The 17848-nt window shown below is 35.2% G+C and overlaps 1 protein-coding gene across 1 annotated transcript in view; it reads left to right on the top strand.

Annotated features, from left to right (window-relative positions):
* Window positions 1-17848, top strand: part of RFC1 (replication factor C subunit 1) — a 33112-nt gene that overhangs the window by 1640 nt on the left and 13624 nt on the right. The window contains exons 2-6 of the mRNA XM_018068348.3: window positions 3530-3658; window positions 5367-5442; window positions 6426-6545; window positions 15784-16016; window positions 16747-16821. Coding sequence (XP_017923837.2) covers window positions 3530-3658; window positions 5367-5442; window positions 6426-6545; window positions 15784-16016; window positions 16747-16821 — 633 coding nt within the window. The remainder of the gene's footprint in view (window positions 1-3529; window positions 3659-5366; window positions 5443-6425; window positions 6546-15783; window positions 16017-16746; window positions 16822-17848) is intronic.

Below are 17848 nucleotides of genomic sequence, written 5' to 3'. Positions count from 1 at the left end.
GAAAAATGTCATATAGAACCTGTGCTGCATTTGCCACTATCAGTAAATATTAATTAAGTATAGTTACCCAAGCAAGGATTACTAGTTTCATTGAAGTGATATTATAAATTCGATTTCAGTTACTGCAATTGTTCTGGAAGCACCAAATGTCACAGGTGATGTTGGGGCAAAACTTGTGCTGAAATAGGCAGGCTATAAATAAATATGATTCTTTTGATGAAGGCCCTCATGGATGCTCTGAATACCTGGAATGAGGTGCATATACTTTCTATTGCAGTCACTGAGCTAGGTTGGTGAAGTTCAGTGTTCTGTCTTGTATTTTGAGGTGCAGAGTGAATTACATGATGTTATTTTGGAAAATATTATGCCTTATTGAACACTAGCCTTGTAAAAACACTGTCTTTGAAGTAACCAGTCTTTGTACCACCTAACAAATAGATTTCAGTTTCTGCTTGTGTTACTCTCCTCAGTAAAACAGACAGATACAAATCTTTCAAAAGAAAACCTGCAACCTGATGTGATGAATTTCTATAGTCTCCTGTTATTGCATAAGATGGAGGATTTGAATCAGTATTCAGAACTGGCAAGGACTAGATGGCACAGCCATTACTGAGGTCATACCATTGCTAAAAGCTGAGCAGGAACCATCTTTTTAGGCTGTTCAGATGCCGTGCATCAATTACGCCCCTAACTAAGCAAGAGTGATCAGAAAGCCTTAGTTACACCTCCTGCTGGGGTGGAACAGCTCAAAATTACATGTCTTGTTGCTGCTGCTGAAGCACACCTGGGGACACACCAATATAGTCTTGCCCTTAGATTTTAGTGTTACTGCAAGGGGACCACCTGGAACAGCCATGCTGGCGGGTTTTTCCAGGATGTGCAAGGCACACTGCTGTGGTTTTTGGGGCAATATCCTGGAAGGAAACTTGATGGTTCCACTGATAGATGCCTTTTCTGATTTGAATGAGCATAGATAATAAAAGCTAAACACACACAGTTTTTCTACCAGGTGATCTCATATATATGCATGGCATTATAAACCACTGAGAGGGTCAGTCAGAGTATGTTAAATAAATAAACAAACCCATAACTGAAGCAAGTGATCCTATCTGGGATCTAAGTCTATATGATAGATACTTACATTGCTTCATTTCTGCAGTTGGTTATGCTATGAATTAATTTATCTGGCGTCTCTTAATAAATGGCATGAAAAATCTCATGATTCTTGGATAAAAGCGTCACTGAAGGGTAACTTTATTGTTGCAGTGTGGCATACTTTTCTCCCAAGCAATTCTGTATTCACCGTCTGTTATGTCAGCAGAGGCTAACAAGGTTACCTTTTCTTATAAAGAGCGGGATAGCTGAAGAAGATTGGTGAATTTATAACTCTGAAGTTTGAAGAAGATTGTGCATAGGTGTCAGTTTTCCTTTGTATCTTGGGGCTGTGTAGTTTATGAAGTCTGCATTTCATAACCCTTGTGTAAGTCTATTAAAAAATTCTAATATTATTGTGTCTTCTCGCAACACCAAAAGGTTCTTCAAATCTTCTACCACAGTTATGTGCATTTTAAAAGAAAAACTGATTCCAGAACTGGAATCTAAAACTCAAGATGAAGATAGAAGAAAAAGAATGATAAATAAATCTTGCTAAAAAGCCTCTGTAGAAGTCTACCAATAGACTTTAAAAGTAAATTAAACCAGACAGGTGGTGTTAAGTTGGGCTATCCAATGTAACACGTATTTCCTGCTACCACTTGTGAAGTGTGTAAGCCTGAATATTCTGATTTTGGGATGTATTCATGTTCCCTCACAACAATTTCCAGAAAGCACAGAGGTTGGTAGAGGTTTGTAAGTTTGCAGAGCAGCTCACTTGCTATTTGACATTTTTTAGTTAAAACAACAGAATGAGTAGAGCCTTATTGTTGATCTAAAATTAATTCTCCAAATATTTTAAGCTTTAAAGTAACAACTATTAAAAAACCCCCAAAACTTTGAAGTCACTTTATTTTGCAGGGTTGTAGTAAGTATTTAAATTATTTTACTACATAGAAGTTCTAATGAGGCTTGTTTTTCTCTTGCCTGTTATCTTAAGCCTAAAAAGAAGTCAGTAATAATGAGTATAATTGAGTGATCAAGTCCACGAATCCACTTGGAGACTTTTTAAACAGATGCTCTCTTCAAACTTGTTAGCTAAAGGTATCGATGGGCAGAATTTCAGAGTTTATATGGCAATGCATTTATATTATAGGAGTACATGTAAAATAGTAGAGTGTTGAAAATCTGTGCATGAATTCCATAATGGAAATGTGTGAAGTCACGCTTAAGGAAGAATGCTTTCCAGTCTACCATTGTCTGCTTGCTGAATCTATGTTATTATATGCAGCTATAACACAAAGAGCCTAAATTTTTACAGGAAATAACATTTCTGATTCTAGAAAATTGTTTTATGCTAAACGAATCTATACATGTCCCATATTTTGTGCATGCTTTCAAATTACATGTTCCATTGATTTTAAGCCCTAAATCCAAGCTGCCAGGGAGCTGGCTGGTAAGAGAAAAGGAGCCTGAAAGACTCCTTATTATCAATCAGATTTGATGCAGATTTCTTAAGAATGTATTACTTTACTTGTGGTACTTTACTTGCGATAATAACAAATTACCAGATGAACTCCATGATGGGGAATAGCTCTCAGCTGGGTACAATGTAGGCCTGAGCCACATCCTTTACCTTCTCATTATTTAGGCCATATGAGGCACTTTCTTTCTCTAAAATGGCTGCTAATGCTGGAGGTAGTGATACCAACCAGGTACCTGTTTTCTCACTTTCTTTTTAATAAACCTGAACCAGTGGGCTTTTTTTGACAGAAGTCAGATTTGGTTTTGTCTATACAATAGTGTTTTTCTAAAGTTGAAGCTTCAGCTGTTGATTTTATACACTTAGAAAGCTTGTTACGTCTATTGTGGTCAGGTACTAAAATAAGGTTACAAAATAGACCTTTTGGAAGTCTTGATATTAAATTGTTTCTCTATTTAAATGTTACCTCTTTTTAGCTGACTAATTTTTTAGTGAGATGCAAGTTACTGTCTTAAATTTATGAGAAGGTGGAGAATGCAGTAAGTATGTCCCACTGCTTAACTGTCTTTTTACATTTGACACTACTTCATAGCTGTGTTGATCATTTTAACTGTAGAAGTACTTTGGTCTAGGTTTGTGATAACTAATTGGAAAAAAAAAGAATTAAGCATCTATCTTAAGTCATTGTATTTCATTGCTAGTGGGTTTGTCTTGCAATTGGTGAAAATGACTGAGGAAGAAATTAATTTTTTCGTGATTCGAAGACGAGAAAGGTGGTGTGGGTGTCTGAGCAACTATGTTTAACTAGCTGGGCTTTGTTTTCTGAATCATAAACAGAATTTCAAAATCAATATATATTGTAATGGAGCTGCTGAGAAAGTAATTACAGTGCATTGCTGTTTTATAGTGTGATGAGCTATGTATTTAAAAATTTATTGTTTTCCCTTTTGCTAGGATATCCGGAAATTCTTTGGTGTTGTTCCTCCTGGAAAGCGACAGCAATGTGAGACTCTGACAAAGAGTGAAAAAATTAAAAATGGTGAAGGACCCTCAAGTGGGAAGAAAAGGGAAAAGGAGACTAAGGTTGGTTTTGCTTTTCTTGTTTATGAAGTGTTTGGTTTCTCTGATACAGGATTGTCTGTGTATCTAGCATTTCTTAAAGTTATAATTCTTCTCATATACTAAAATAACAGATAATATGTCAGTTGTTTTTATAGGCATGGGAGGGAACTACCACTTAATATTAACTTCTAGCAGCAAAACTTTTCAGGTGGTGAAGAAAACTGCTAATTTAAAAAATTTGGTTTGTAGGGCAAAGGCAGGTAGAAGTTGTTATGATTAGGTGCTAGTGTAAGAACAGTTTGATGTATTTGAAGTTATTTTAATTATTGCTCACAGTTCTCTAAGTAGCTGTGCTTACTTAATCTTTAGTTTAAATTAAGTTGAAGCTTATGCACAGTAGATGTAGGCATATCACAAAGGTGCCATGCTTCCAAGTGAGGTAAAAATCTGTGGTGGAGGTGCCTTCTGACCAGTTTTTCTAAACAGATGTTCTAACACCTGTGGGGGAAACGTTAATATTGTTTGTCTTCATTGGGATCACTTCTGTAAACCGGTTGCAAAGACCAAATTCTTTAAAATGATAGGTTAAAACCAGATTGGGTTCTGGTGTCAGGCTACTTCACGTGTTCATCATTCAAGCTGTATAAAAAAGAAAGCAGTGGCTAAAGATAGCTCTAAAATGACTTGCAAATGGAAGGATTTCTAATAGGACGGAATGTTTAATGTGAAGCATAACAGTGTGGAAGTAAGATGTTACTTAAAAAATATTCTGACTATATTTTAGTTGTTTCAATATGAAAATAAAAGACCATTAAGTGGAGCTGAAAGACATAGCAGTTATCTTCTCTGATCTGTTATTTCTACTGTGCAATTCTCCAATTATATCAAGGATTTAACAGATTTCAGATTAGGACTTAATGTATATGATAAAATGAGTTACTCTCAATACAATTCTAGATAAATAAAAGCATTTACAGCTGCACGTGATTACAAAACAAGCATAGTTGGTAGTTTGTTAGACTGAGGAAACTTTATACCTGTGCAGCTTGTGATTTTTCTAAATATCTAAAACTAGCAATGTTTAAAAAAATAAAAAATTCCTTGAGACAATTCAGTTCTCTCTGGTGCCACCTGGGGCACGTTTGTCAGGTGTGAGCACTGGTGCATTCCCTGGCGGTGGCTGCACTGCTCAAGGGGTGAGAGAGAGCCTGCAACAACAAGGGCTCTGACCTGAAAATCAGTGTAGCTTCAAATGTTGTGCATGATTTTTTCTTTTTTTCCATTGGGTGTATTGTTCTCTGAGGTTGTGTTGAATTCTGGTGGTTACAATGAAGCCACATCCAGTGTGGAGACAAAAGTGAAAGTAACTTACTGGCCTGTCCGACCTCTGTTTTGCATGGGACCATTTCTTTTTTTGGATTAACAATTGGAAGTGCTCAAAAATCTGTTTTTGATTAACTTTAATTAGCATTAAATAGAATATTTATTTTAAACATCTGTAGTTTGCCTGGAGCATGTTTAGCTTTATTGCTGCAGTTTCTTCCTTGTTTCTTCTGCCCTGCACCCTTCCTGCTCCCGCCCATGAGTTAGCAGAAAACTGTTTGTAAATGTAATATTGGAAAATAAATAATTTGTTAGAATTTGTTTGAAACTCATAAATTTCATTGTGTAACTGAGTAAAAGCTGGAAGGATCTGTTTATTGATGAACTGATGGACTGTTACTCTTAGGTGAACAGTTCACCCAGTGAAGATGATTCCAAACAAAAGCGTACGAAAAAGAAGAGGAGAGTAATCTATGATTCAGGTAGTGTTCACAGTTGTTTCTGAATGTTCCTTTGTATCCCTTGCATCAGCATTCAAAGTTGATCAGGTAAATGGTGCATCTGAAAGTTTTTGTGTTGTTTTTTTTTATTATTATGGAATAGATGCAATTAAAAACATTTTTCACAGTAAATGTTGATGGATAAATATGTTTGATAAATATGAGTACAGTGTATGTCATGCATGTAATATACAATGCAAAATAACTTCTAAGAAAATACCTGTTTAAAAGACCAAAATCCAACCCACACACAAAAAAACCCACAAAAAAAGAAATTTAGATAGTAAATTTTATCGAAACTTTGTAACTTTTTTTTTTTGCTATGAAATTGTATATACATTCTGGAGAGTTTTAGGGATAAATAACATCCTACACTGAGTACAGGAGGCTGATCTTATTCTATAATTTTACATTTTTGTGGGTTGCATGAATATAATCTGGGAGATTGTTTTAAAAGCAAACTTGTGTGTCTTTCTCTACTAAAAAAATCTAGTAAGTATTCATTTCATAGTTACAAATTTACAGTTTCATGGAACATACCAGTATAATATAGTATTTTTTGTGGGTTTGGATTTTTTGTTTTGTGTTGGTTTTTTGTTTGTTTGTTTGTTTGTTTGTTTTTGGTTTTTTTTTGAAGTAAACTGCTGTGGTACCCTTGACTGTTGCATTCCTTTTTAGAGAGGTTTTTATATAGGCATAGCTGTTCTTGGAGTAAATAACAAAATATTTCTTGTTATGTAAACAAAAAAACCACTTGTCAAGACAGAGTTCTGACCAAATTTGCATTGTCACTTATATGATGGATGAAAAATGAAGCTATGCTCTGACATACCACAGGAATATGGAATCTCTTTCTCACTCAGTTGAATATATGTAAACACATGTTAACTGTTATGTGATCTATTACTTAAAGCCTGTGTGTGTATGTGGAGGAAATCTACATTTATGTTGTGGTCAAAATACAGATTCAGAAGAGGAGGTGCAGTCAGTGAAAAAATCCAAGAAGACACCTGAGAAAAAAGCAGCTACTTCAAAACTTGGTAAAGTTCTGAAGCGGGATCCTGTTGTTTATATTTCAGAGACAGGTAATGGAAGAAACGTATCATTATGTGTTCAGCTGTAGTGGGGCAGATTATGTTACTGGTGGGATGGATTGTTTGACTGATATACTCTTAAATTTGATCATAAAACCTAATACTGAGGAAGACAAATTATGTTCTCTTTAAACAACCAAAAGCACTTCAGACGTTTAGCCTCAAGTACTGTAAAGTCAGGCACAGGGTAAAACTGAGGTGATAGTGGCTTAGGTTGATTTAAGTAGGCATATAATGTAATGAGATAATGCTTCCTTGCTTAAGACAATTCCACAGATTTTGGGACAGAAGGAAGAATTTTTAATATAGTTAAAACTGCTCACTAGCACACCATAAATCCATAAATAGGTTTGAAAACATGGATTTTTATTTTACTTGGTATATGACTTTCCATGTCTCTAATCTCTGCCTGATATGTTGGTGACTGCAACAGTTCTTGGGTTTTGTGTTTTACTTATCAACACATCCGTTTTGTCAGTTGTTGCAGTGGTTGGATGTGCATCCTTCATCCACTCTGAGTTCAGCTGAAGCTATAACTATCAGGTTTCTGTATTTGTCTCCTGAAGTAGAGTTCTTTACTAGCCACAGTACACCCTGAAGAAACTGTGATAGAATTAACAGACTTGTATCCAAATCTGTTTTGATAAAATGTGTTTTTTGAGTAATAAGAATTCTAGTAGTCTTTCTGTGATCCCTCCTTGAGTTTTATTGTACTTTATTTGGAAGAGTAGGCACTATACCTGCATATGGTGTTATTTTTTTGTAAGCATGTTGCTGAACATCAACATGGCCTCCCTATAATCATACCATGTATTTTTAAAATGAAAAGGGATTGTTTGCTGCAGTATTGCATTAGAAGTGTGGCTCTGCTGGGATTTTTCTACACTTTCTTCCTCCTTGGGCTCACTTCAGAATCACTGTGTTTAAGATGTATTGTACTTATTTTGCTTGTCCTAGATATTTGACCTGGCATTTAGCTGTACTGTGTCATGTATTCAGATGAATGCAATTTTCCAAAGTAACCTGGACATGGTTTTTATCTTATTTATCCTTTTACTCAAAGCTTTGTTTCCTTTGAAAGTTTGGCCAAGATTTCTTTCCTAATTGAAAGGATCTTTAAAAGCATTGATCCCAGAGGTAAATGATCAGATCTTCAGGAATAAAGAGTACATATTTAGGTTTATTATGCAATTCGAAGTTGTGTAATCAAGTTTTTCTGTTTCCATGGGAACACTAGTCAAGGTTATTAGTGAAATCCCTGAAAACCACAGGCTCAAGGTTACTTCTTATCAGAAGAGTCTTAAGTACACCCAGGGTTGACTTAATAGTGTATTTTAAAACAATGCATTTATTACTTGAGACTTAATGTTTGAATTTTGTTTATATTTCATCTGTATAAATTGTTTCTTCAGCTTAATGGAGCTGTCAAGCTGAGTGTGTTTAAGTGGTATTGATACAACAGCTATTGTTTGAGATAAATATGCTTTTGAAGAAGAGTAATACAGAAATATAGACAGAAAAGATCCTAATGAAATTTGTAGGGATTTGTTCTTTTCTTATTTTCGCTGTTATGGAGCCGAAAACTTATATCAAGAATGTGCTGCTTGGATCAAAAGTCAGAATCTCATTCTCAAGGGCTCTATCCATGGCCATATGTTTGAAAGAGCCTTTTGGCATCAAGTAGACAGTAGAAGTTTGGTAGTTAATTGCTTCAACCTAGTTGTCAGTTTAATTTCAAACTTTCTTCCTGTTAATGCTTGAATTTCTTTCACTTCTGTATAACTATGGGGGATACAGCTTTCTTGAAAAGTGTTGGCAAAGTAACTTTTTGGTTTGTATAAGAATGGACTGATTGGGCTATTGCATTGCTTTGTTTCTTATTAGCTTGTGAACAAGCTGATTTTTTTAAAAGGCAAAAGAACAAAGCAAGAACTGTTGCTCTTTGTAATTCTATAATAACTACTTTTGTTTTTATTAAAACAAATTGAATCTAAGTAAGTATTTAGTTTAATGGTGGCCAAAGATAAAATGAAGTTATTCTATCAGGTAAGAAGGGGGGAAAAAAAGAGCCTTTTATTGTTGATAGTACAGTGTTACAGGACTGGGAAAAATCCAAGTGTTTGTTGTACTTGTCAAAGTAACACTTTGACTGTTTAAAGAAGTATGGAACCTTGAGCTTTGTTTGTAGAAGATGACCTGCTATTGTGATTTGTTGAACCTCACCTGGTTTCATCACAGGTGGTTATTTGGCAGGAATTGTGACCTCGCTTGTAATCTTTCATATACGTCATGTAATGTAATTAGGTATATGTAGCAATGGCTTGGATATTGGAAAATAAACTTTTTTAAGACAAGAAAAGCCTTGTTCTAGTGGTAGGCTGAGTTATTTATAAAGGTAGAAAAACTGAAGTCGTAGGAGCTGAGGAGGTCTGTAGGTTACTGGAAAGCTGTTCGTTGAGAACTTAGAAGACAGGACAAAGGAATAGCTTGTGAATGTGCTTGCTGAATATATACTCTTTAATGTAGAGAATATTGGGATGGGGAAACAAACAAACAAACCAACCCCAAAAATCTCAGGAAAAAAAACTATTAGTGAAGTGCTAGTACTGCTGGCAAAATAAAAATAGTTCCCACATCCAAACGCTGGTTCAAATGAGCACCAGGTTGTCAGTGAATAAGCATGTCTTAACTGAAAGGTTTCATGGGGGAATAAAATATTGTCCCTGCCACTCCCGGGGCAATACTTGCATTGTACATACTTATGGGAAATGCATGAAGAGAATAAATAGTACTCTATATACCAGCTTTCCTGAAAAGTGTTTAATGAAAGGTCAGTTGAAAATACGTAGTTGAACCTTAAGGGAGTTTTACTTGAAATGTACTTTAGGAATGAGTAGGTTCTGACAGAAACCCTCAGAAGAAGCAGGGAGTAGTGTTGCAGAGGACAATGTAAAAGGTTTTTAGGAGTGAGCCCCATTAAAATTAATTTGGTTAAGTTTAGGAATACCAATAGTACAACATAAGGGTCATATAATGGTAAATGTGCTGTTGTCTTAAGTGGTGAGAGGAGTGTTATATAAGTATAGTAAATATATGATATTCACCTGAATAGGTGAATAAATATAAACCAGAGATGTGGTTGAAGTAAAATATAATCTTATTCTTTAAGAAGTGGTCTTTTTTTCCCTCTGCACAAACTAGGATAACAGCAATGTTGAGAAATAAATGTGGTAATTTTGACTAAAAAAGTTAATAGGATTCACTTATCAGAAGACAGAGTGATTACTTTAGAATGACTTGTCAGCCTGTATCTCAAACATGGCAGAACCTGAAAATAAGTTCATTTCAGTTTAGTCTCTGTAGCAGCTCTTCAAGCTGTAGCTGGAGTTCAAGATGTTGCTGCTTTCCTCTGCCTGTTCCTATTCTCTTTGCTGGAGATATTTTTTCTCCCTTTCAGATCTTCTTATTGAGCTGCTAGAGTAACTAGTCTTGACATAGTTATTCTGTTGGATTATTCTAAAATGTAAAAGAAGATTTTTGTGTTTGGATTTTTTTTCTATACTGGTTGATTTTGTTTGGAACGGAGCATTGTGTCCTTTGTGGCTCAGTAAGTTGAGCTGCCTGAGCTGTAGCTGGAAAAAAAGGAGCACATTTATACTTGCCTGGATTGCTTTAAGTTACTTTTTTTTCCTGTTTTGTAATTATTCATTGGGCATTGCTGAATATTCCTGTCACGCGGGTAACTTTAGGCAACTAAATCAGAACATGAAATATCATTGCATGGTGGGGATTCAGATCTGCTTATGTGAATTGATAAAGCTGCTATTACAGAAAAGTGACCAGCTCGAGTGAATGGAACTCTGAATAATAAACTGGAATAAGTTAATGGACTGATAATTTCTAGTTGCTTGCCGAGGTAACACACACAGCCGTTTCTATGGCAAGTGCAAGTATTTCCTTTGGAAGGAGTTGCTATAATTGATGGCTTTTCAGATTAAGATTACTTACTGCAGTTTAAATGTATTCAGCCTTCTCATTGTAACGCTCTCAAAACTAAGTATACAGACTTGACTAAGACTTTAATTTGGTGTATACTTGACAAAGGGTATCAAAGTCTATGCAGTTTGGCACTCAAGTGTATAATTACAGTTAGATGTGGCAGTTACTTCATTTCAGTGTTTTATCCCTAAATCTTTTCCCCTCGAAGTGAAAAATACGGCAGGGGCAACTTTATGAAGTTACCTTTGATAATTAGAAAATCCAAATGTAAATTCATTTCAGGGGACTAAAACTGAAATGATTTAGATAAGTTTTATATTTTTATAACAGCACAGAACCTTGACTTGTCAATATAGGCCAAGTGCTAACAAGTGTGGTTTAAAGTGCATGTTTGTAGTACATCTAAAATCATTCGCTTTTTGAGAAATAGCATGAAAAATCTAAAATGAAATAATGATACAATCTAAGTTTTTAAATGTAGGTTGCAACTACTGGTTTTTTTAAAGGAGAAGGAAGAGAGAAAAAATGCTTTTTGCTGGTCACAAATAGCATCTGTTCTTTGGAAAGAGTTACAGGGATTGACTTTGAATAGACTTGCTGGCTTTTTTGAGAAGTGGTGATTATCTTAAAGATAATGTTCTTAAAGACTTCTAGCAAAAGATAAGTACAAAACTCAGTCCTTCCCAGTGCTGGGACTCTTGAGTACTGACCAATGTAAAGTAATTTAAACCCAAGTCTGCAACTACAGACAAACACTATTTTCCCCACTCTCAGCTTTAGCTTGGACAGCAATACCTATTGCTGTAGGTTGCAAGTTCTTTAGGACAGGAACTGTTTAAATACTTGTGCAGATGTGGTGCCACTGAAGCTGAAGAATGTCCAGAATATTGCCATTTTATTCAAGTAATGTGGATTTCATGACTTTTGGATAGGATATAGTCCTTTACCTCCACATAGAAATCCTTATGTAGTAGTCTACAAATGCTGATTCAACATACGTTTATCATAATAAGTACAAATTATTTTTAATCTGTAGATGCCCTGCCTATATTTGGAGTTGGTTTTATGACATCATAGTAAGAGGCTGTCTCTGCCTTAAATTTTATGTCCTAAACAGAACAGGAACCCGGGGATTATATTCTCTAATGATGAGGAATTCAACAGTACAGAAATAACGAGTGAAGATTAATAAAATACATTGTTCTGAAGGCCCTCCAAGGATCTGTCCTGTGCTGCTTATTGTCATTGTCCCTGCCTGCTGTAGATTGCTCCCTTTTTAGATTGGCTGAGGTCATTCCTGAAACCAAGACTTTTAAAAAGATTTGAATTTAAACAAAGTTTAAAAGACCCTAAGTAATTTTGATTGAGATCAGTTAGAGAGCAACCACAGGTTGCTCAGTAATCAGCAGATGAACCTCTTTTGAGAAGGGGTGAGGATAGGAAAGAGGAATAACAAACATGTACAGGTGAGCTGCTGCATTGCCTTATTAACCTAATTGTGATAGTGCTGGAACAGTATATAAAATGAAAGCCAGATGTGCTTTAACGTCATGGAATAGCTCTTAAAACCCCCAGGATTTAACAGTTGTTGTTTGTTGCTAGGGAAGCTTGTCCTTGTACATTGTCTGGCCTAATTGGTCCTTGCTTTGTTTGTCGTGTTAGTGTCCAGAATAATTTAGAGCAATCTCCTAGTGTCACTGCCTGTGTGTTCCATTAATCACATGATTAGCTTTCTCTGTAACATCTACTTAATTTCCAGAAACCTCAACTAAAATATATTGTCTTGACTTGTGTCTGTAATTCAGAGCTAATCCTGAAAAAAACCAAATGTATGTTCAGGATACTTTTTCTTGTATAGCACACAAAAAAATGCATTGATGTAAACAGGAAATACTGTTCTCTGAATGTCTTGTTCTGCTACACAAAGCTTTTACAACAGAAAAGTCATCTAGTTGGTGATCAAATTGATTCCTCTTTCTTACTTTGTGAAGTCCATGCCCCTATGTAAGAACCTCTCAACTCTTCACCTCGCAGTTGGTATAAGCATACAATTAATCTACAATTTTTGTAAGCTAAAATCTAAATTGTCACTTTTATTTTCCCACAAATTATTGGCTTGCTTTTATGAATGTGAATGCCTCCTTTTCCTTTTGCAGGTCATGTGTTGACAAACACTGACCTGAACAGCTCAGCAGCAATACCAGGACTCTCTTGGTATTTTCAAAGTTTTAAATGAGGTTGCCTTCAGGCTTGTAAGGAAACTGGAAGTGTGCAACTTTGCTGTCCACTTCTGTGGCAGTAGGCATGTGTGAGCAGTTTGTTTCAAGGAAGTGTTAAGGTTTTACTGAAAAAGTTGGTTGTTCTTTAATACTTGAAATAAGAGGACTGGGGGAGTGCCTGGAGATCAGGTGAATTTGTGATGGACTTAGAAATTTTGTGAACTTGGGATGAAACTGTAGCCTGAGAATCTGTCCCCTAAAGCATCTTTTGAAACCCACTTAGTAGAATCAGGGCAGTTTTGTTTCCTAGTGACCACTATGTTCTCATTCTCCCTTTTCTTTATTTATATTTATAGTTGACAGTTCATAAATGCTGTGAGTCTCTTGTCCTTATTCAGCCACTGCTTCCAGTCAATGAATGCACCTAATCCTGCCATTTCTAGGAAAGACATAATTAAAGCAAAGCCCTAATTATTGACACTATGTATACTGGCTTCATAAATTGCTCGAGTCCATATACTTTTTTGATTAAAATCTAATTATATTTACTCTGCTTCTTTGTACTTGAGAGAAAGCAATATCCTGTTGGGTTTTGTTGTTGTTTAAGTGGTTACAAGTGAATAATGAAAAAATATCAATATCAATATTGCATACAGATCTTCTGATAACAGTAACGATGAGGAAAGATTCTCTTCTAGCATAGAACAGTCTTTGGCTTAAGAAAAGCTGGGAGCAAGGGTGCAGAATAGGATTTGTATTGTCTTTTCAGGACAAATAAATGTAATTACATTAACTGCTGATTTCTAGTGACAGGTACATTTTACTACTACAAATGTGTTTTTTTGTTAAACTGAAAAATTTGAAAGAAGCAAAAATATTTCTGAAATTAAGTTTGAGATAAACATTCTCCTATTCCGAATTCATACTATTATAAATTAGGAGCCTAAAGCATCTAGTGTCCAAATCTTCCTGATATGTTATAATTTTGTTAAGTTGAGCGAATGACAGTAAGAGGTTTACTGCTGCATAGGGAAAATAAATTTTCTTGAGAATACTGAAGCTTTTAGCTTTGTAGTAAAACTCACTGCTGTCAGCTGAGGGCTTAGGCTTGAATTTTCTCTTCCATATATTACTTTGTGAATTGAATTGGCTAAGATGCCACTTTCTCATAGATAAATTTTTATCTTTAGGCATTCTTGATTTAATTGCTGAATCATTTTCCTCCCTTAAAGATGCATCTTTGTTTTATTTTTCTTTCTGAACTTTCTCTCCCAGGAATAGTCAGGATCCTGCTTTGTACTTGTTATATTCTGCCTAGTCAGTATTCAGTAGCAGGAAGTTCCAGCTGATGCTTAAAACACTCTTGTTAGTACTATCTGTTGAGAACAGATGAAACAAAAAATAATTGTTCCCCTCCATCTCTGACTAGTATACAACAAAAATAATAGATGGCAGACATATGACATCAGCTAAACTTAGGGAAGTGGTAAGAAAACAAATTTTATAAAAAAAGAAATATGGGGATTTAAATTAGGGATGGCTGGAAAATGAACATGTTTTTGTGATAATGCTGTCAATTTAAGTTCAGTAATAAAACAGGTGTTTAGAACAATCTGTGTTTATGATATGCTGAGGTGACTGTCTAAAACATCTCTATTTTGAGAAAAGTAAAACTAAGCTTCAGTTAGGGGCATGCAAATGAGACTGCCTCTGTTTCTGTTCCTCTCATGTCTTTGTGCTGTTTTATTGCTGTCTAATGTTGATTTTGGGGGTTTTCTCGCTGTTTACTTGCACACTTTGAGTTGGTAGAAGAATTCACAAAGACCATGCTTTTATCAGTAATTAAGAAGTTTGCCCAGTGATGTTTCTCTTTTGTGCCGTAGTGTTAGTCTAGTCATGTGGCAGTGATATATGTAGGGGTTTGTATGCTTCAGTGACAGGGTTTCATTTGTATAACTGTCAGTAAGGCTTCGTGACACAAAACTCTCTGAAGTCCTTGGTTATCTCTTTTGGTTGATTGATTGTCTGGGTGAAGAGTTTGGGTGCAGAATGGCCATCAAACCCTCTTTCTCTTTTTTATTGCTGGGAAAACCATGTCCTGGTTATTATAGAAGAGTCCTAAAAGGGAAGATTTAGGTTTTTGTTTAGTGCTCTGTAGGCTAATTCTTAATGAGACTGTGTGTACCAACTTTGCTCCTCCTTTTAAATTGAAAAATCTATTTTGTCTTTTTGGCCTCTTGTCTGATTTCTGTGTTATATAAAATGGCTGCATTTCTTTGAGATGGCTTTGACTGTACTGGAAAGAGAGTGTGTTAAAGTGCAGAGATGTGGAGACTATAGAATAGCTCAAAAAATCTCTGACTAAAAGGGAAACAATAAAAAATGGCATTGAAGTGTTTCTGCTAAAACATTCATAGGCTATGAGCAGTACTTTAAAAATAACTATTAAGCTTATCCAAGGAACTTTTTTTTGGTTAATAAAACCTTCTGATATTTTACCCTGGTTTACTATGTAAGATTGAGAGATTCTGAAAAATATACATATCTACAAAGCTTATATTAGCTCCTTTGTTGATGAATACTATAAAGTAATACAATAAATGTATCTTTGTACTTCACATAAAATATGAAGGAAGAGTTGTGCTGTTCAATTTGACATTGCATTAATTAAAGAGAGAGTTCAAACTTCAGTGACATAGATCTTCTGTTAATTGTTTTCCCCCTTTAAGAAGGGAAGGCATTCTTTGTGAACTTCTCTAAACGAGAGGTGATGTCATGAAACTTTATTTCAGTACTGAATCTATTCAGACTCGAGTTAGCTATTAAAGATCATAAATACTATGTGTTATGCAACTCAGCCTTTTTTTTTTTTTCAAATAACTTCTAAACACCTGTAGCATTTCTTTTAGAATGTGAGTTGTGGTAGTCTGCCAAAATAGTGCTCTTGACAGTTCCATTATTAGAACTTAAGTACGATGTACCAGAAGTAATAGAATACTCTTCATGTTTAGATGAAGAAGATGACTTTGTCAATAAAAGAATTTCCCTGAAACCGAAGGAGAATGGGACATCAGTGGTCGGTTGTCCAGGAACAAATTCCGTGAAAAAGGAAGATGTAAAACCACAAGCTAAAAGCAAACCACTCCCTCCAGTGAAACAGACTCCCACCTCTGCACTTGATTACTTTGGGACAAGTAATGTCCAACGATCAGAAAAGAAACTGGTATCCAGTAAAAGGAAAGAGGTAAGTGCTGATGATGTTCCTTTAGGCTGCTCATGTGTCCGAGGGCAGATCAAAGTGGCTTATTTAACACCTGCAAGGAAGCACTTAACTGCCTGTCCTAAAGTTACTTTTTAATGATCACTGGAGTGGAAGTTCAGTTCTGATGATATGTGTGTGCATATCAAGGCCTCAAATACAGGCTTAGAGTAGCATTTTCATGTTTCACAAGATAGCACAAAGTCAAAAGTAGTATTTTCTCTGTTGCTTCTTCTGAAGTGACTTTTCTTGAAATTAAGAGAGATTAGCTTATTATTTGAGCTTATTATTATTCTGAGATTAGCTTATATTTGAGGGTGGAGGGGAAGGTGAGAGAGGAAGGAGGTTATTTTCCCAAGCTTTATGGCACATACACTCATGGAATAACAAAGCACCATGTCAAGTACGGAGGAAATGAAAAATTCACTGATATCTTTCAAGTGGGCCAACTGTGATAGCTTCAGGGACGTTCAGTGTTGTTTGAGGAAAGAAGATATTTATATTATAGCATGGGTTTGCTTTGAATAATAAAATCTCTTGAAAATAGCCTTGTTTAATAGAGTTTAAGTTAGAGAGCCAGAAATGAAATGTTGCATATTTCATTCCTAGTCCTTTTCTAGAAATATACAGAATAAATCTGTACACATTAAATTATTATAATTGGCACAGTAATGGGGGAACTGAACAGTTGTTTGTTTTTTTTTCTTAAATATAGCCTTCACAAAGCAGAGACAGCACACTAGATGATGAGGCCATTGCTAGGCAACTGCAGCTTGAAGAAGATTCAGAGGTAAAAGCTCTATAAATTTACTTCTCTATGTTAAATTTACTGCTCTATGTCAAGAGCAGTTTGTTTAACTTTACAATTGTTTTTCACTAAGAAAATAATGATGGACTTTCCAGATATGCTGTAAATAAGTGTAATAAAATTTATCTGTGTACTTAACTTTTGCATATATGTGCAAACATAGTCACATAGTTATTTTTATGGGCACTATTTCAGTTACGTAAATAGAACATTTCACTTAATCTATTTTCTCTCTATCCAGACTTTCTCTACCTGTGCAGTTGATGTGCCTGTAATAGTCTTGCTTTTCACACAGAATTTACTTTTTGCTTCCTCAGTGATAGTGTTTTGATGGTGTTTTGGTTTCTTCATTCTTTGGAGTGAAAATTAAAAGCATTGCCATCCATAATTTGTTTCACTTGTCTTCTAAATTTTCTTATAGTTGAGAAAATATGAATGACCCAGGAAAAACAAGATGTAGTCTTTCATTTGAACTCATTTTATCTGTAACACACAGTGTCTGTATGTGTCATCAATGCACTTTGTATCAGGTGTATCTCTGCCTCAGCCTGGTTTGGGTTCAGTAGATTCTGCTCTTTCCTTTCTCATCATACACAGGGAAGGTAGATGCATTTCATTGCTATGGGCTGATAAAAATGATGCCTGTGGCATCTTGTTTTTATAAAGCCATCTAATGGAATTGTAGAGCATGTCATTTGGACTTCAGGACAATTCTGAAAGTATTTTTCGTTTGTTTGCTTGTTTTTGTTTGTTAAAACAGTGGTTACACTATTCAGGACTAGAAAAGGTTTTCTTGCCCATGGCACCATACTGGGTAGGAAAAGTAACTGTATGATCAGTTAACACTGTAGATGTCATCTTTATTTTGTTAGGTAAAATAAAAATGGAAACCAAACCGGCTTTGCTTTTTTACAGTTAATAAATAACTTTCACATATTCCATGTGCACTATTTGTTCTTACTGTTTTTTCTGTCAGAGAAAATCAGTGTGAATAGAAATAATAAAAAGT

The sequence above is a fragment of the Manacus vitellinus genome, unplaced genomic scaffold (genome assembly GCF_001715985.3).
Source record: "Manacus vitellinus isolate BGI_N305 unplaced genomic scaffold, ASM171598v3 scaffold_0_pilon, whole genome shotgun sequence".
Taxonomy (NCBI): domain Eukaryota; kingdom Metazoa; phylum Chordata; class Aves; order Passeriformes; family Pipridae; genus Manacus; species Manacus vitellinus.
This window is presented reverse-complemented; position numbering and strand designations above follow the sequence as displayed.